The sequence below is a fragment of the Physeter macrocephalus genome, chromosome 21 (genome assembly GCF_002837175.3).
Source record: "Physeter macrocephalus isolate SW-GA chromosome 21, ASM283717v5, whole genome shotgun sequence".
In the NCBI taxonomy this organism is placed as follows: Eukaryota; Metazoa; Chordata; class Mammalia; order Artiodactyla; family Physeteridae; genus Physeter; species Physeter macrocephalus.
Genome location: NC_041234.1, coordinates 31,282,032 through 31,301,638, shown reverse-complemented (window position 1 = coordinate 31,301,638; position 19,607 = coordinate 31,282,032). Strand labels below are relative to the sequence as shown.

Below are 19,607 nucleotides of genomic sequence, written 5' to 3'. Positions count from 1 at the left end.
CCAGCCATAAGCTACATCAATGTCCAGGCCTAAGAAAGTCAAATTCAGACCCTGGGACTTCCCTGGCGGTCCAGTGATTAAGATTCTCTGCTTCCACTGCAGGGTTCGATCCCTGGTTGGGGAACTAAGATCCCACATGCCGTGCAGCGCAGTCAAAAACTTAAATAAAAAATAAATAAAATAAAATACAAAAAGTCCAGACCCTGAATCTTCCAAGCCCACTGCTGAACCTGTGGGTGACTCCCTCCACATCTCTGAGCCTCCACAAAGGGGCTGGGCAAAGCTCTCTGACACCAGGGGATCCAAGGTGCAAGACTGCAACCTACTGGTCCAAAGGCACAAAAGAAGTTGAAGCAGGCTGTGGGACCCAACTGACTTAGGTTTCAATCCAACTCCACTAACTATTAGCCATGTGATGAACTGCTCTGAGCCACAGTTTTCCAATCTGTGAAATGGGATAACAAGCCTCCCAATAACAGGGATACTGGGAAGACTCAAATATTATAGGTCTTTTCCCAGTATGAGAGCACTTAATGAGTTCCCTTCCTCACCCTGGAAGGGAAACAAGAACACCCCTGTAGTAGGCTGAATAATGACCACCCAAAGACATCAGGCCCTAATCCCTGGAACCTGTAAATGTTACAGGAAGAGGATCTTTGCAAATGTGGTTAAGAATCTTGCGATGGGGAGATTATCTTGGAGTATCAGGGTAGGACCTAAATGCAATCACGACTGTCCTTAGAACAGCAGAGGAAGACCTGATACCGACAGAAGAGGAGACCACCCATACACAGAGGAGAAGCAGGCAGAGGTCAGAGTGATGCGGTCAAAAACCAAGGAATGGAAGCAGCCACCAGAAGCTGGAAGAGGACTGGATTCTCCCATAGAGCCTGTGGAGTGAGTGTGGCCCTGCCAACACCTTGATTTTGGGCCCAGTGAAACTGATTTCGGACTTCTGGCCTCCACAACTGTGAGAGAATAAATTTCTGTTGTTTCAAACCACCCAGTTTGTGGTAATTTGTCACAGCAACCACAGGAAACAAATACAACCTCCTTGTAGCACTCCCTAGTGTGAGCTGTGAGGCAATGTGGCAATGCTCACATCCCACAGGATCCACCCTGTTTGAATCCCCCCAGGGAAAGGGTTAGAATTAAGGCTGCAGGGGCCTGGAATCCCCCCTCCCAGCCTGGGAAGCTGCTGACTCTGTCTATTGATGAATGAGTTGCCACTGAAACGGGGAGGAGGCAGGGGGAGATGGCAGCAGCAGTGGCAGCTCATGGACAGATGTCTTCCCAGAACCCACGGCCAAGAGGTTTTTAGTATTCTGGGCTACACGGCTCTGTCCCAGCAAGCCTGGTGCCAAGACCACCCCTCTCTCCCCCAAAATACCCAGGAACACTGGCTCTGCTCCACGGGCTAAACATAGGCAACCCATCCAATGAGAAACAGACAGACACACTGCTAAGGATTAACACAAGCTCTCCAGGGCAGAGGAATCGGAAAAGAGCAAAAGGCCCCAAACCTACTGCCAGGCCACTGGGGCGGGGGATGGGGGGATTAAAAAACGAAGATTCTGTTATTCTGCAACAAAAAGAAACAAAGTCCTGATGCATGCTACAACATGGATGAACCTTGAAAACATTATGCTAAGTGAAAGAACGAAGTCACAAAGGACTGCATGTTGTATGATTCCATTTATATGAAATATCCAGAAAAGACAAATCAATCAAGACAAAAAGTAGATTAGGGGTTGTCAGAGGCCAAGAGGGGATGAGGGGATGGGGGATGATGATGATGCAAGGTTTCCTTCTGAGGTGAAAAAACTGTTCTAAAATTGACTGATTGTGGTAATGGATGTACAACTCTGTGAATACACTAAAAGTCACTGAATTGTACACTTTGAACTGGTGAACTGCATGATGTGTGAACTATATCTCAAGAAAGCTGTTAAAAACACACACACAGGGGGCTTCCCTGGTGGCGCAGTAGTTAAGAATCCGCCTGCCAATGCAGGGGACACGGGTTCGAGCCCTGGTCTGGGAAGATCCCACATGCCGCGGAGCAACTAAGCCCGTGCGCCACAACTACTGAGCCTGCGCTCTAGAGCCCGCAAGCCACAACTACTGAGCCTGCATGACACAACTGCTGAAGCCTGCGCGCCTAGAGCCCGTGCTCCACAACAAGAGAAGTCACTGCAATGAGAAGCCCACGCACTGCAACGAAGGGTACCCCTGCTCACTGCAACTAGAGAAAGCCCGCACGCAGCAACAAAGACCCAACGCAGCCAAAAATAAATAAATAAAAATTAAAAAAAAAAAAACCAAAACACACACACAGGGACTTCCCTGGCAGTCCAGCGGTTAAGACTCCACGCTTACACTGCAGGGGGTGCAGGTTCAATCCCTGGTCAGGGAACTAAGATCCCATATCCCGAGTGGTGAAGCCAAAAAGTAAAAACAACAACAACAACAAAAGAAAACAAAAAACACACACACAAAGGCCTACAGCACTGGCTGGGGAGAGGGAAGCTGGTAACTGCTTGAAACTTCACAGCATACTCCCAAAAGCCAAGGTGCCCCACTCAAAACTTTCACAATGGATGGGTGGGTGTAGGGAGCAGAGAATTAAAGAGATTACAACTAGCTTCAGAGCAATGAGTACAACCTCCCTCCTCACCACTACCCATTTTATGGATGGAGAAATTGAGGCCCAGAAAAAGGAACTGCCAGAAGATACAGGACTCAAACCCAGACCACCCAGGCAGAGACCACTTCCTGCTATACCACTCCGCCTCCTCACCAGAGGAATCAGCAGGTTCCTAGAAGCCAAATGAAGGGTCTTTGCCAACAAAGATCAGTTGCTGCAAAGGCTCCTAGGAAGAACCCAGATGATCCCGGGGAAACTTCAAGAGAAGAATCAGCCAAGGTCCAAGGTGGGCCAGGTCAGGTATTCATACACTCAATAACCTTGGGTATGGGTGGACTTTTGGTAGCTAAGCAGGAGATCCTGGGATTTGAACTCAGGCCTGCCAGCTCCAAAGCCTAAACTTTTTCTACACACAACCTTACCTCCAAACCATCCAAGAGGTCTCCCAACAGGCAACCCCCGAGCTTATTCACCACAGCAGAGCTGTCCACAAAAATCACTGTCTGCCAACCCTGAGCCTCACACTGACCAGGCCACTTGTCCTGACCACCAAGCTTGGATGGTTGAGAGGGAACACAGGGGCAGGGGAGGGAGGAGAGGAACCCAGTTCTGCCTCGAAAGACACCTACCGTTCCCTGTCACCTCCAGGCCCAAAGGGCTTTGGTGTGAGCTCCCTAAAATCCCAAAGCTAAACAATACCTCACCAGCTCCTTACCTGACCAAAGAGAAAACTGTGGCCCAGAGAGCACAGGCAGATCTATTCTGGTTCATCCAGAAAAGCCCCATCAGAGCCAGGGTGAGAACCCAGGCATCCTGGCTTCAGTGCCAGGTCCACCTTCTCCCACCACTTCAGCACACGGGCCCCCTTCACAAAAGGCTCTGTGGGGTCCTCAAGCTCAGAACGCTCAAGCCATTCTTTTCATAGGGGAGACTCTCGGCAAGGCAGCCATACCTGGGAAAGGAAACCCCTGACAACACCACCTTCCTAGCACTGGGACCCCCAGGGTGTCAAAAGGGCTCCTAAAGGCAGTAGATACAGTAACAGCATCAAGACAGACAAAAGTCTGAGTAGTCACAAGGACCAGATTCACCATCTGGGCTCCCTCTCAACAACTCCCCTCTTTCCCAAGGATCTAATTGGCCTCCGGGTTACAAATACCCCCAATGACGGTTCAGGACCAAGCCTAGGGCAGCAGGAAGAATCTCCCCTCTTTTCATCCCCAAGTTCAACCAGGTGAAGCAAAAAGAAGCATCTTCTTCCTCCCTTTGTCCCAAGAAGTGGGAGGACAGGAAGGGAAGGTATCATGCAACCACAGAGCTTTACTTCCATGTTCTTATGGGAACAATTACAAGGGAGGGACTCCTAGCCCAGGAGATGCAAAGGGGATGTAAGGAGGTGTCTTTCTAGTCACCATGGAAGCACATGACTTTCTCTCTGTTCCTGGGACTCCTCGTTTCTGTGGAGAAGGAAAGGCACACTTTACTGCAACCAGGGAGAAGAAACAACTCCTGGTCCTCACCCTGGCAGATGATTTATCCTGCCTGGAGAAGTAGTAATGCATGGAAAGGGAACAAGAACAGGGGCTCAAGACCAGGCCCTGGCCCCCATGAAGTACACAAAGATTTACCTGAACCAAGAGGGAGAGGAATGTGGGTAGAGAATTTCTTGCAGTGGGGATGTCCCAAACCCCTTCCCTGTCTCTGGGAAGAAAAAAGCTTATTGAAAGCAATTCAGGAAGCTCAGAATATTTCCCTGATCCAGGAAATTAGAAGCATAGCTGGGTCAGGGAGAGACTCAACACATCTCCTAGCTCTTGAGGGTAGGCCTCCGTCCTCACGTCCCCAGTACCTGACAACTTTCTCACAGAAAGTAAGGAGAACTTCCTAGCCTGAGCAGGCTCAGGTAGGGAGTTCTTATGACTGTGAAAAGCATCCAGGTCCTTCTGTCCAATGCGGGAGGCCTCAGGCCACATTGGGGAGGACTTCCCGTCCCTCTCCCTGGTGAGAAAGGATTGCCTGGTTGGTGGGGAAGGGAGGGGAGGAGGAGCCTCATACCCAAGGGGGGAGCTCAAGCCCCTCCCTAAGGTGAAGGATCTCTTGTCCCAGAGGGGGAGCTCAGGCCCCTGCGAGGAGGCTCAGACTCTTTCCCCCAGAATCCCACCTTACCCATGTCCCCAAGAGTAATGAGCAGCCCGCAGGACTTAGTTCAAAGTGGAAAGGGGGCTTAGGCTCAAGTCCCCAAGGCATGAAATCTTATGCCCCCAAAAAGGCCTCTAAGACTGGGGTACACGTATGCTGAGAGAAAGTTCAAACTCATGAGGGGAGATGCGGAACCCTATTCCCCAGGGACTCTACCCATGCCCCAAGGGAAGGGTCTCAGGGCTCAAATCTGGTCAGGGGAGACCTCCTGTTCCTGAGGAGTACCTTAAGTTCCTTGAGGGGGAAGCTTGGACCTCACCTCTAGAGACACACTGGTTACTGGGGTATGTATGCATCTCTTGTCCTTGAAGGAAAGCTCAAGAGTCCTTGGCACAGGGTGTCTCAGATGCCCAAAGACAATACTCAGACCACTCCCTGAGGAGAAAAGTCCCCTAAAGACCTCTGTGGAGGAGTATCAGTTTCCTGAAGAGGCTTCAGACCCAGTCTCTGAAAGCCCCAGTCCATAAGCAGGGGGAATCCTAGGTTCCAGTATCCGAAACAGTGAGTCCCATTTTCTTGAGGAAAGGTTCAGGCCTGGTGCTGGGTGGGGGGTGTCTAGACCTTAAAAAAAGCTTAAGCTCCTAGAGAGAAATTCAGACTCTTGTCTCCAAAGAGGTCTCAAACCTCTTAGAGAAAGCACAGACCCTTGTCACTTAGAAGTGGGTGAATCTCATGTACCCTATTAGACTTTCTGGTCCCAGGGTGTTGGTTTTGACCCTTGTTCCCATAGGGAAGGGGATCTTAAGGGGGTATGTATGTGTGTGTGTCAGGCCCTTGACTTCTAGAAGAGGGAGTCTCAGACCCCACTGCTGAATGGTCCTGTGGTGTATCCCCCTAAGAGAAGGAGGTTGTCCTATATAGTGTCTCAGACTCCTGGAACGGCTTTGGTATCTTGGAGACGCTCATATTTCTGAGATCTCCACCTTACTTGTATTCTCTGGAGAAGAAGTCTTAGACTCTTATCCCAGAGGAAAACAAATCTCAAGTCACTGAACACAGACCAAGGTCCTTTGGAGAGTCATGAGACTCCCCTCTCAGGAGGCATTCCATCTTACCTGTCTCTCCTGGGGAGTTCCTACCTATTGGCCCTACACGATGAGGTCCCTGTGCCCGGAATGACAACTACAGGCCCTAGGAGACACCACAGACACCACTTTTAAGTCCTCCATCTTATCTGGGGCCTCTAACCCCAAGTCCTTGGCGGGGGAAAGAGGTTCTCTCACACCCCCACTACCAGAGAAAAGAGTGCCAGGCTCAGAGAGAAGACAAAGGTCCCTTGGAGAGATCTCAAATAGCCTTCCTTGGGTCCCTACCCAGTCTGGGTATCCCGTCCACCATACCCAGTCACCCGTCACCCCCCGCCCATACCTGCTCGACGGTGGCGGGGTCCATGGCCTCGATGCGCGCTGCAGCCGCTTCATACTCATCCTCACTGTTGTAACCTGCGCCGACCTCCTCACGCTCAGGACTGGCCCCGCCAACCGCGCCAACCCCAGGGGCTTGACGCCGCCGCTTGCTGTGACCCGGCCCAGAGCAGCAGCCGCCCACGCCCACGGCACTGCCCACGCCCACCACCACGCCCGCCGCGCCCACGCCAGTCGCCGTGGCACCCAACGCGTCACTGGCACCGCCGCCGGGACCGCCGGGGCCCCCACAAGGAGGAGGAGAGGCCTGCTGTGGCCGGGGGCCCGCCACGGCGCCAGGCGGCACGGCCAGCGCCCAGCGATGGAGGGCACCCGGTGGCCCCGGGAGCGGGCCCTGAGGCGGTGGCGAGGCTCGAGGACGGGCGCCAACAACGCCCGAGTCACGGTCGCGATCGCCGCCGCCCACACCCGTGCCGCCGCCGCCCACGCCTACACCCCCGCCGCGGCGAGGCGCCGGGGGTAGCGGCCCGGGCGGCGGCGGCTCGTTGGCGGGGTCGGCGTCGGGAGGCGGTGGTTTCTTTTTGGGGAGAATAGTCATGGCTGCACCGCTGAGTACCCCCCAGCAAACTCGGCGCGGGGCACGCCGGGAGAGGACCCGGATAAGGGGGGGCTGCAGTGGTGCGCGAAGCACGACGGGATCGCCGGGACCCGGATAAAGAGATCGAGGCACCGATTCTCGAACCGTCGGCAGCGCGCAGGTCACCGGCCGGAGAACCCGGATGTGATGTCCAAGATGAAGGCTCACGCTGCGAGCTTGTCGTAGCCTTCTCTCCCAGTCCAGCAAGTTTATTGCTACGCTCGTTCCGGCCTTCGGCTTCAAAGGAAACAGAACCAAAACAAGCACCTCTTCGCCCCGCCCCCTCGCAGGTTCTTGAACTACCGGGTGGGGCCCGGGGCGTTGCGCAGGCGCGCCGGGGCACAGCCCCGCCTCTCGCTCGGAAGTACGTGGGCAAAATCTTCGCAGCCGCCACAACAATTGAGGGCACCAACCAATCGAAGCGGTTGCGTGGGTCCTCGATGATGCCCACGAGCCAATCAGAAGCGAACGATCGCCCTCCCCTGCCCTCTGTCTCAGATTTCAGTCAAAGTCGGCACCCTTGTTCCTTGCCTTTCCTCTCGGTCCCGTCGTGCTCTCGTCTCCCCGAGGCTCTGACTCGCAGGCGGGGGCACTGCAACAGGACAGCGTGGCCTGCCCCGCGCACGACAGTTTTTAAATCGCCTCCCTTCCGGGCTTCCAACTTGGCCCCAGTCAGCCGGACTGACTGGAAAATATCAACACTCCCAGAGCTTAGCTAGCCTCTGAAGCGTCACTTCCGTTTCCACCCACCAGAAATCCTCATCCGGTAGAGAGGCGGGCACGGCTTCACCCTGGCAAGAGGCCGAGTTCTGCGATGATTGGTTAAGACATGCTACCACTCAAGTCGAACGGGCCAACCGTGGAACAGACGTGCACCATTGGGACGGTGGGTGTTTGGGAAGCAGACACGCCCACTCTGGCACTGGCGCACCGCTGCCCTCGCGTTGACCTCCCCGCCCCTGTGGCTAGCGCACAGGCGCGGCACAGCCTTCCCCACACCCCCCACAACTCCCCCAAATGTGTTTACCTGAATCGAGCAAAGTTTATAAACCAGCTCTGTCAGCAACCAGCGTCTCGCAGTAAGGTTGGTAAAATTCCTGCTACTGAACGGCTGGAGAGCTACAAGCTAATCCTAGCTGTGCCCCTCCTGAGTGATCTCTGGCAAGTCATTTAACACCCACCCCATCCTCAATTTCTACTTCTCTGTAAAATGGCAATGATAATCCCAATTTAAGGATCAGAGGTTAATGCTTGCAAAGGGTCTGGTGCTGTGCCTGGCATCTAGTAAGTGCTCAATAAATTAGTCTGCACTGCAGTGCACTGGAAAGAATCCCAGGCTTTGGAGTCAGGAAGACCTCAGTCCCAGGCACGGTGGACCATTACCAACTGTATGACCTTGAGGAGGTCACTGTGTCTCAAATTTGAGGTTACCCATGTGTAAAATGGGAATGATAATGCCTGCCCAGACTACCTCAGGGAGTAGTTATGGAGTTAAGATGAGCTCATGAACCAAGAAGTTGTTGTGAGAGGTGAGGGCTCCCTGCCAGTCTTAGAAGCCAAGCCATATACAGGCCATCAGAAAGCTCTTCTGAGTGCCACCTAACCTTCTCCCTTCAGATGCCAACCCTAGTTGAAGTTCTTCCCTGAAGGGTGTTAGTAATAAACAGACTATGGTGGTGTTTTCTGCTCATGAGACTTAATGGGAGGAGAAGACTCACGTTTACTGGGCTTACTGTGTTTAGGACACTGTGCCAAATGCCTGTGCACATTATCACATTGAATCTTCTCAGGACCATCTCACTTGATCCATGTATCCCACTCCCTACTCAATATTTGTCCAGCACTACACATCTAAAACTGAACTTATGATAATAATTGTAGTTAACCTTCACCAAGTACTTACTATGTGCCTGTCACTGTGTGCTCAACAGCTTTGATGTTCCCCAGCCTTTGCCCAAGGCAGAAACCTGGGAGTCAACTCTGACCGCTCCCTCTTCCTTAACTCCCACATACCTGTCAATCCTAAATCTTGCCAATCCTATCTCTGAAATCTCTTGACTTTCCAACTCTTACTGCCACTATCCCATCTAAGCCACTATCACCTGCCAACTCGGCAACTGCAAAAGCCTCCTCACTGTTCTTCCTCCCTCCAGGACTGGTTCTCTATAACCCACTCCCCACAGCCAGAATAATCCTTCTGAAACACAAAACTCGTGATGACTTTCCTGTTTATAAGCCTTCAGAGGTCCCCATTATCCTTAGGAGAAGTCCACATCTGTATCATAGCTTCAAAGGCCTTTTGTGATCTGGCCTACCTCTACATCCTCACCCTCATCACAGTCTCACACTCTCCTCACCAGCGGTGCTGAACCACTTCAGTTTCCCAAGGCCCTGAGCTGGAGGTCTAACCTCCAGGTCATTGCACATGCTGTTCCCTTTGCCTAAAACATTTTCACTCTTTTGTCTTTTGCCTGGCTAACTTCGACTCATTGTTCGGCCAGGTTAGGTTCTCTTGCTGTCTATATGCTTCTGTAAGCCACTAATCTTGGTTCTAACTGCACTATATTGTAATTGCTTAATTGCCTTCCATGCTCACCTCTGTAGATCAGAGATGATGTCTACTTTGCCCATTTTTGTACCCCTAGGGCTAGCACATGATATGCAGTTAATAAATATTTGGTGAATGAATGAATGATTATTTCACAGATCAGCAACCTGAGGCAAGAGAAGACAAGTGATTCTCTCACCCAGGGACTGGAATCCAGGTCAACCTGAATCCAAGGTCTGTCTTCTCTGTGCTCCACAGAGCTCAGTTACACTAGTCTAGTATATCCAGTAGTCCAGAAGAGAGAATACAGGTAGGGGACATCCACAGGGAAGAGGAATTCGCCAAACTGAGAGATGCTTTTCATCAGGGTTCAGTTCAGAGCTGTTTGCTGTCAGGAAGCCTGGGTTCAAGTCTCCTCTGACCAATCGTGTGCTGCTTTGGGTCTCAGTTTCCCCATCTGTGAGTGAGGGGACTAGAGCAGATTATGTCCATGGGGCATGTCTCAGGACCTCCTAGCCTACCTCACTGGCTGCAGATTCACCTCTTCGAGCACCCTTTTTCATTTCTCCTAGATCCCCATCTTCCAAAACACACCAGCAACCATCCACCTCCCATACCTTTCCCCATAGCAGCCCTTCTACTAGTTAAAAGGAATTGAAATTGGAGTATTTTCAACCCCTCCAGCCCAACCCAGCCTCCAAACCCACAGAGCCAGGAGGTGCTCATCCTCGTCTCTCCTCTCAGGTTTTATTGACTGATGGAAACTACATCTTTGTCAGCCACCAGCTCCACAGGGACAGTGCTGGGGACAGGGAACCTGAGATGATGCCAGATTTCAGCCTGAGAGCAGACAGAGAGTTCTGGAAGGTGACCGAAGAGGGAGAAGAGAGAGGGATATGTGAAAAGGCATTGTGGGGGAGGAGGAGGAGATCAAGAAGTTCCTCCTGCCTCCTACAACTCCCAGAGCTCAGGAACAACCCAGGCCTCAGCTCCTGCCACTTCTGGACTCCTGCCCAAGAACATGGAATCAGCCCATGATCTCCAAACACAGCCCAGCTCTCGCCAGCTGCCAGGCTTTTATCTCAGCCAGTCCAGACTCCAGCCCAACCCAGGAAGGAAGCAAGCCAGAGAAGAGAGAAGGAGGAGTAGTTAGAGGTGGCCCCTATGATTAGGGCAGACGTAAATACTGCAGCAAACTGGGAAGAGGCTTTGCATAATGTCACGGCAGCAGCTGCTATTGCTAGAGTTTGCTGGGGGCCCAGTGGAGGATGGGGTTGTAGGGACCCATTTCCAGCAGCCAGGGAAGGGGGTTGGTGTGTTTGTGCTATCTGTGTGTGTTGGGAAAGGCAGCCTGACCCCTGAACCAAGGTCACTGCTGAGGCCACAGCCCATGAAGCCTGTGGTTGCATTCCAAGCTTCGGAATTTGAGAGTTGTTGGGCCCGGTGGAGGGTGGGGACTTCTTCTAGAGGCCAGATCAGAAGTGAGGGTTCTCTTCTCTGAACCCCCAAACCTCCACAGCTCAGCCAGAGAGAAGAGGAAGGTTCACCTCTTCTTCTTGGGCCAGAACTCCTGAAGGGAGGAGCAATGCAGGAGGCCCGCTTGGGTAGAGGGGCCAGTCCCAGTGTGCTGGGGCCAGGAGGCTGGGGGCCTGAGGAAGTCCGGTGCTTCAGCTCCCACAAGGAAAACTGTCTGGGGTAGGGGAAGTTTCCCTTTCCCTCGCTATTTCTCCACCAGGTGGGCCATTCCATGAAACTCCATTGCATAGTTCTCAGTGGGGGGCAGAAGGGGTCCACAGGCTGCCCTTCTCTGCATCCCCAAAATATGGCTTTGCCCTTCCCCCAAGAATTGGGAGAGCGCTCTGGATGGGCAGGCCCGTCCCTCATAGGGAAGAGATCTTGACAGTCTCGGGAAGAAGGCAAGGGGTACCCAGGCTGGAGTTCTTGAGGGTGCTGCTGGCCCCACTGCCACCACCGCCAGGGGAGGAAGGTTGGCTCTCATCTGGGGTGTTGGCAGGAGGGGTGGGGATACTGATGATGGCAGCCACGAAGTCCCGGCTGTCGCAGTTCAAGTCAAGGCTGTCATGGGGCTTGGCATTGAGGCTTGAGCGGCTGTGGATAAGGGTGGGAAGATGGAAGGTTCTTAAAAAGTCATCTTAATACTTGCCACGGCAATCATGACGTTTATTGAGTGCCTACTGGGTCCCTGGCACTGTGCTAAATGCTTCCCCTCCACCCTCAATTATGGTGGTGCAGAGTGAGGGCTCTGGAGTCAAATAGTCCTGATCCCACCTCAACCACTCTAAACCTCTCTTCTCTCATCTGTAGCATGGGAATAACAATGTTTTCTACCTCACAGAGATGTTGTGGAGATTAAATAAGATAATAAATGATACAAAGTGCTCAGAGTAGTGTCTGCAACATAATGAGCACGCACGTAAAAGTGTTATCTATTGTGGTTACTCCTTGCAGTGCCAGAGTCCTCACAATAGTCTACTGTAAGATCTACACAATATGGTCCCTATTCCTTTCTGATTTTACCTCCTACCACTCTCCCCCTCACTCACTCCATTCTACTCACAGAAGCTTCCTGGCTGTGTCTCTAACATGCAGACCCATTCCTGCCTCAGGGCCTTTGCACAGGCTGTTTGCCCTGCCTGGAAAGCTCTCCCTCTAGGTATCCACATGGCTCATTCCCTCTCCTCCTTCAGATCTCAGCTCAGATGTCACCTCAGCAAAACCTTCCCCGACCACATTGTTAAAACTGCATCACACCCTGTTCTACACTCTCTATCCCCCCTCCCTGATTTATTTTTCTCCTTGGCACTTAACACACTGCATCATCTGTGTATTTGTTTTTTAACTGTCTCATCTCACTAGAATAGAAGTTCCATAAGCTCAGGATTTCTGTCTGTTCTATTCACTGCCAAAATTGAACTAAACTCCTAAACTAAAGTGAATTCCAAAATGCCCCAAATTGTGCCTAGCATACAGTAGATGCTCAATAAATGTTTATTGAAAGTGCAAGTGAAAAATGAGGAGTTCCAGACAAGATAAGCCCAAGCTTCCAGCATGGAGGAGTTTGGGTTTGAGCTTGACTTGCTAGGAGGCCTGGAGTCATGAAATCTCAGACCCCTTGGTCCAAGCTCTGAGCTTCCCCGGGAGAGGGGTTGCACAGCAGGTCAGCATGCTTACCTCTGAGGGGCAGGGCTCCTCTGCAGCCCTGCCAGCGTGTCCAGCTCCTGCATGCTGCCACGACTGACCGAGGCAGTGGAGTTGGCAAGGCGGATGGCACGGCGCTTGGCTCTGCGGGGGCAGCAAGAGGATAGCAGGCTGCCAGGCCCCACTGGCTGGGAGGACACAGAGGTGCTGCGGCTGGTGCGGCCACCCAGCGAGACGGCGCCCAGGGCCTCACTGAAGGTTAGCTCATCCGTGAACTCATGGCACTGTGGGCAGAAGGGAGGCATGGTCACAGGGCACCACAAGGAAGCTGACCTCACCCCCAGGCCTTTGCTTAGGCCATTCCTTCCTTTCTGTAAGTCGCTCTCTCTTCCCTTCCCTTGCCCATCCTTCAAGGCTCAGCTCTACTGGGGCCTCTTCCAGGAAGCCCTGTGTGATTTCCACAATTAGTAGTGAGCCTCCCATCCCAGGAGGGAGCTGGCGTGGTGGCAAAGGGACCCCCTTCATTCTGCCACACCACCTCTCATTAGGCCTCACCGTTGTCTTCTCTAGACAGCGCAGCAAGTGGTGATGTTGCCGCTCAAAAGCAGAACGGCTCCTGACACACAGCGCCTGTTCTTCCCCACTGCTGCTGTCCTGGAGTGGATGGAGCAGAGGGATGAGGTCAGCGCCTTCCTCCTCCCATCACTGCTCACCTCCCACCCCACTCCAGGCCCCTATCCACCTCAAGACCCCCGTTCTGCTTGTACTGCAGGAAGGCGTTGGTGGTACCACTCTTTGCCAACCGGATCCTGGCCAAGCGCACCTTCTACAGAGAGAGGAGGAGATAGAAGGTCAGGTGGGCAAACATAAGAGTAGACTGGCTTGGGATGTGGGGCATAGGAGGTACTCAGATGGAAGGTGCAGTTACCTGCTGTGCTCGGCGCTTGTCAGCACGCTGGTTCTGGTGGTAGATGCGGCTAAAGTTGGACACAATGACTGGCACAGGCAGAGCAATGACCAAGACGCCACTGAGTGAGCAGATGGATCCGAAAATCTTGCCAGCAATGGTGCTGGGCACCATGTCTCCGTAGCTGGGGCCGGGGGAGGTAAGCCAAGGTCAAGAAAAATACCCACCCACCCACCCCCTCAGTCCCCCACTGCATCCCATCCAACTCGACTCACTCTGCGACCCTGGCCAGGCACTCAAACTCTCTGGTCTCAGCTTCTTGCTCTGCAAAAATTGGGGAATGACCTCTCTGGCCACCAGTGGGGTCAAATGAGAAATGGGCCCTCATTTCAGTAGCCCCCCTACTGTCTGCTGCCCCCATCCAAGCCGTGCACCGGGCATCTTAGTCAGCTGGAAATCTATTAATACCAAGCATAGGGGGGAAAGAGGAAGTCACAGGCAGTAAATATAGCCTCCCGGAGAGAGAGTCCCACCACCACAAGCCAGCTAAGGGGCTCTGAGTCCTGGGAGCAGTGCTAGGTTGGTTTTGCTTGTGTCTGTCTTACCTTCTCTAGGTAGCACCCCGTCTTATTCCCCCAGGGGAAGCCTTGAAACGGTCCTCATATTAAAAAATAGCGGGGGAGCCTTGAAACTCCTCCCTCCCTTTCTCCATACCACCCCCCCCATGGAGATGGAGCAGAGCCAATCTTACCAACTTGTTTGGTTGGGGGTTGGGGGAGTGAAGCTCAGCAAGGTTCCATAACTGATTTGCTCAAAATCACACAGCATACTCTTGTTCTAACCACAGGACCAATCAGATGCCCTCCACAGAAATGCAGCCTCTGCAGTCTTCAGCCTCTAGGCCTTTGCCCCCACCCCCTCCCCCAGGATGCCTCTTCCTTATTTCTTTGACTCATTTAAAAGTCTCTCCAACTTGGCCATTTCTGGCTCTGTGATGTGTCATCTCTGACTGTGTCCTCAACTATGAGACATCCTCCCAGGGTTGTTGTGAGGACTGAATAGGATAAAAAGACATCAAAATACCCAGTTCCAACCTGTTCTCAGTGCTCAGTATTTGTCAATACAATCCTGAAACTCCAACCAGAGTTAATTTCTACTTCTTAGAAACCTCAAATCAATTTTTCTGTTCTACTCCTAAGGTACTGAGTAATCCCAATGTATCCGTTCAACAGATACTGAGCAGCAACTGCATACCTAATCCCAGTGATACGAATTTAGAAAAGGACCACAGTTATCTGCCCTAGACAATGTCTTTAAGAACAACATGAGTTTGGTGATTTCATTTGTTGCGTTTATCCCATTTCCTCTCAAGGACTGGCAGTAAAAAAAAAAAAAAAATGATGCTGAAAATATCTCTCTACTCCTAAGGTACTGAGTAATCCCAATGTATCCGTTCAACAGATACTGAGCAGCAACTGCATACCTAATCCCAGTGATACGAATTTAGAAAAGGACCACAGTTATCTGCCCTAGACAATGTCTTTAAGAACAACATGAGTTTGGTGATTTCATTTGTTGCGTTTATCCCATTTCCTCTCAAGGACTGGCAGTAAAAAAAAAAAAAAAAATGATGCTGAAAATATCTCGTTCTGGGGAAACATCAAGGAATCACCAAGCCACAGAGGTAGTGCCCCACACAGCAGATGAATCTAAAGGGTTGGGAGACATGGGTCCCCAAGATGGAAAAAGGGGTGATAGAAAGCGAATATCTATTTATCCTGCACCAGAAACATTCAGATAACTTTCATAACCATGATGTCACTGAATCCCCTCTGGATGTTGAAGGGATCATCATTTCTCATTTTGCAGAGGGGAAAACTAGCCCAGAGAAAACAAGGTCAACAGAAAGAGTGCAGCTAAGACCATCGTTGAACCCAAGTCTCCTGACCTGAAAATTCAGGCATTGTCAGCTGGGAGGGATTTGGAGATTAATCCAACTCCCTCACTTTTTACAGATGACCAAATTGAAGTTCAAATAGAGAGAGAGAGAGATCATTTATCTAACCTTTTTAATTTTACAGAAAAGGTGAGTGTAATTGACTGATCGGGCAGCTCGCCACACAGGGTCTGCACTCACCCAAGTGTGGTCATGGTGACAATGGTATACCAGAAGGCCGCGGGGATGCTAGTAAAGTTGGTCTTGTTTGTGCCCTTCTCAGCATAAAACATAACAGTGGCGAAGATGATGATGGCCATGGTAAGGGAAAAGAGGAGAAAGCCCAGCTCAGAGGCACAGCTCTTGAGTGTGTAGCCCAGAATCCGCAAGCCCTGTGAGTGCCTGGAGAACTTGAAGATACGAAACACCCGGAACACCCGCAGGGTGACAAAGGCGCCCGAGACATCCTCGTTCTTGGGCACGAGGAGCCCGATGTAGTAGGGCAGGATGGCCACCACGTCGATGAGGCTCATTACACTCCGCAGGAAGCGACAACGGCTAGGGGCGGCGAACAGCCGCAGAAGGTATTCACCTGTGAATATGAGTACACAGGCCGTGTCCATGCAGAAAAAGGCCAGCGGGAAGCGCTCGCCACAGGGCTCTTCCCTCGGGGACCGCCGTGCAGGGCCGCGGCACGGAATGGTCTCAACCACGTTGGCGATGACCGACACAGCGATGAAAAAGCCGGTAACGTAGTAGAAAACGAGGGCCGCGGTGCTCGTGTGTGGGTTCTCGAAGGCCCGCCAGAGCTGCTGCCGGAGGGAGCTGCCAGCCGGCAGGGATGGGCCGTCCCCGGCCTGCTCGGCCTCCTCGTCCTCCGCCAGGCGCTCGGCGTTCTCCTTCTTGCGGTCCCGGTACTCTTCGAGGCAGCAGTCGCCCACGAGCTCAGGCACCAGGCCATAGAAGGCCAGCTCTTCGTCAAAGGCCTGGATGCATTCCTGCCGTGGGCAGTGCAGTCGGCCCGTGCGGTAGAAGTTGAGCACGTGCCGGAACATGTCTGGGTCGCGATCAAAGAAGTACTCGCCTGAATCGGCGTCATAGAAGAATTCCTTTTCAGAACTGCCCAGCAGAGTGTCTGGGTAGCGGTCGAGCGTGTTCTTCCAGGTCTCAAAGCGCCGTCCGCTCACGTTCACCACCAGAACCTCATCCCCTCGAGATGCCTTCACCCCCGGCGCAGGGGGCAGGGGCTGCTGGGCCAGGGGCAGCCAGCCCACCGCGGCCGCCCTTGCAAAAGGCAGCCATGTGGCCACGCCTGCTGCCATACTGCCGCGCCCCAGGCCCACGGAGACTTGGGGTGGGGGTGGCCTTTAGGAGAATGTGGCTGTCTCCAGGATGGTGGAAGCTTGGAGAGGCCCTGGGCCACTCGCACAAGGAAACTGGGGGTGTCTAGAGAGGCCAGGAGGAACCGGGAGGAGGAACTAGAGAGATGGGCAAGGGCTTGGGGGACATGTAGAGGGTCTTAGAGGGACCAGGGCAATGTCTTGAGGGAGTGAGAAGGGGCTAGGGGACATGGAGAGGAGCAGAAGAGGGGCGTCTAGAGGTGCCACACAGGACCTGAGGGAGTGTTTAGAGACTGAGATGATTCTAGAGGGGTCAGCACTGCCTGAGAGGTATCTGGGTGTGTCTAGGATGAAGCAAGAAACACTGGGGAGTTGTCCACACTCTCAAGAGTTCTGAGGGAAGGAAGAAGGGTCTGGAACCGCTTAGTGGAGTTGGAGAGGGGATCGGGGCATCCGGGGGGGTGGGGGCGGTAGAAATGGAACCAGAGGTGTTTGCAAGAGGCTGAGAGTGTCTGGAGGGAGATTCTGAAGGAACTGAGAGAGGTGAGGAGGGTTGTCCAAACTCTCAAGACTTCTGGGGAGAAGATAAGGGGGTTGGAGCCCTTTTGTGGATCTAGGAAAGGGGTTGGTGCATCTAAGGGGTGGCTACAGAGCCAGGAGTTTGTAAAGAGGCTGAGAGGTGTCTTGGGAGTGCCTAGAGCTGCCAAGAATAGCTTGGGGGTGGGGTGTCCACACTCTACAGGAGTTCTGGGGGAGGAAGGAGAGGTGGGGCCCCCTAGCGGGGCTGGAGAAGGAGGTGGGGTATCTAAAGGGTTAGATATGGGGCCAGGTTATTTTTCAGAGGCTGAGAGGTGTCTGGTAGAGAAGGGTATCCAGGAGGGCTGAGAAAGCCTGGTCCACCCTCTCAAGAGTTCAGGGGGTAGGGAAGGGACCTGGAGAACCCCTCAGGGCTGGAACTCAACTGGAAGGAAGTTGGGCACAGCCCCAGAGCATCCAGAGAATCAAAAAAGACTTAAGATAAGAGGAAGACAGGATCCCCCTCAAAATGGGTTGGAGAGCAGGGTGGGGTGTTGAAAGGGAGTTGGGTGTGTCTGCAGGGAGTGGGGCTCCTGGGCCTTACAAGAGCCCAGGAAGGCCGGGATCAGGCTGCGTCCCACCGTTGCGGGCTGGTCTGGGGAAACCACACCCCGAGGGGCTGGTGGTAAGTGCTGGGCAGCGGCAGAAGCAGCAGCGGCAGCAGGACAAGAGGAGGAAGAGGAGAAGCAGCCACAGCCAGGCCTGGGAGAGGAGAAGGCGGCACAGGCAGGAGGAGGGGGCTGGGTCCCTGGAAGGAGGCTCTGGAAAGACAAGGTCCAGTAGGACTGTCCCAGGATGGGCTAGGGCCTGGGGGCTGGACCAGGGAAGGACAAGGACAGCACTGTTGGTGGCCCCCTCCCCCTCCCCATAGGGCCGTCCTCACCTGTGTCCCCGCTGCAGCAGCGGCAACAGCGGTGGGGCTGGGGGTACCAAACACCGGAGCTCCTGCCCCACTCTGCAGAGCTGCCCAAGTTCTCCACCTCCTCTGGCTCTCTCTCCCCGCCCCTCTGAGCTTGCCGGGAGATGGAGAGAGGCAGGGAGGGGCCTTGTGGCTCCCAGAGCCCCCTCCCCTAGGACTGCCTGAGAGGGACCCTGGAGAGACTCCGCCTCCTACAAAGCTGGTTGGGCCTCAGTCGCGTCATCTGGAAAATGGGGGTGGCAGGGAGCTTTGCCAATTCTCCCCACCTCCTTCCTGGACTCCCCCCTCTTCCTGCCCAGATCCTACCCCCTCTGCCCCCAGGGGCCCCCACCCCCACCCATCTGAATCAGCAGCACTTAGCAGATCCGATCGATGGGGAGGCATCTGTTAATGGCCCCAGAGCGGGGAGTGCCACGGGGAATGATGCAGCGCTGTGTCCCCTCCCTGCCCCCTAGGCTGGAGAAGGGGGGGGTGGGGGAAAACTGGTGGGGGTGTTTCTCTAGAGGCCAGGCCCCCAAAGCTGCTCCCCAGCGGTGCTGGAGGGGTTAGAGTCCTGCTCTAACCAAGATTGCTGCCGTGGGACTGGAGCACTGTCCTGTTTGCGGATGTGAAACGTCGGGGGGGGGTGGGTAAGGGGAGTACGGATGGGGACAAGCCAGGTCCCACCTCCACAGCAGGTTCTCCCCCAGGCAGGCCCCACTCTGAGGTGCAGTCTCCATCATCTGTCCACATCCAGGAGCCTCAAATCAGGCCTCCTCCGCTAGAGGGCTCTGCTCCCGGGTAGCAAGAGCACGGGGTACCAAGTACCTCAGGCATGGGTGGGTTCAAGCCCCAGCTGTGCCACTGACATACGTCCTTGAGCAAGTGACTTGCATTGTTTTTCTCTCTGTCGGATGGAGAGTTACCCCAGCTTGATAGTGTCGTTGGGAGCAGTAAATGGAGTGATGTGAAAGGGGCATGGCACACAGAGGACGCCTTACCTTTAACAAAGGTGTGTGGTAATGGGAGAGCAGTAATGCAGAGCCAATTTTTGCCTTTCAATGGATTTATCCATCCATGTAATCCTCCATTTGCTCATCACACTCCTGATTTGTCCATTTGTCCATCCCTCGTCCCACCCACCACCCACTTATCCATCCATTCTCCCCCTCACACAGCCAATTACTCTGTCCTTCCCTCTAGCCACCCATCTGTCCATTTAGTCATTAATCCACCTACCCATTCACTCATCCATTTGTATATTCACCACATCTACCCCTACCCATATGGATCCCCCACCACCCAGCTATCTGTCCATCTATCCATTGCTCTATCATTTATTCACCTACTCTTTACTCTTCCCATTAGCTCATCCATCTATCTGCCCACTCATCCA

At 53.4% G+C, this 19,607-nt stretch overlaps 2 protein-coding genes across 5 annotated transcripts in view; both read right to left on the bottom strand.

Moving 5' to 3' along the window:
* OTUD5 (OTU deubiquitinase 5) overlaps positions 1-7,730 on the bottom strand; it is a 28,691-nt gene extending 20,961 nt beyond the window's left edge. The window contains exon 1 of one of the 3 annotated variants that reach the window (XM_024116897.3): positions 6,215-7,730. In XM_024116897.3, the coding sequence (XP_023972665.1) occupies positions 6,215-6,808 (594 nt within the window). In that variant the 5' untranslated portion in view covers positions 6,809-7,730. The remainder of the gene's footprint in view (positions 1-6,214) is intronic. The other 2 variants (XM_024116896.3, XM_007120918.4) reach the window with 2 other exon arrangements.
* Positions 7,731-10,739: 3,009 nt separating this feature from the next.
* KCND1 (potassium voltage-gated channel subfamily D member 1) lies at positions 10,740-16,851 on the bottom strand. 2 transcript variants are annotated; one of them, XM_007120919.3, is made up of 6 exons: positions 15,599-16,851; positions 13,483-13,645; positions 13,297-13,380; positions 13,110-13,208; positions 12,588-12,838; positions 10,740-11,504 (listed from the first exon to the last, which is right to left on the bottom strand). In XM_007120919.3, exons 1-6 carry the CDS (start codon positions 16,717-16,719, stop codon positions 11,276-11,278), a joined length of 1,947 nt encoding a protein of 648 aa, XP_007120981.1. In that variant the 5' UTR covers positions 16,720-16,851; the 3' UTR covers positions 10,740-11,275. The 2 variants fall into 2 exon arrangements, with proteins under 2 accessions (XP_007120981.1, XP_007120982.1); XM_007120920.3 differs by having other exon boundaries at positions 13,110-13,203; positions 13,280-13,380; positions 15,599-16,719.
* Between the last annotated feature and the right edge of the window lie 2,756 nt (positions 16,852-19,607).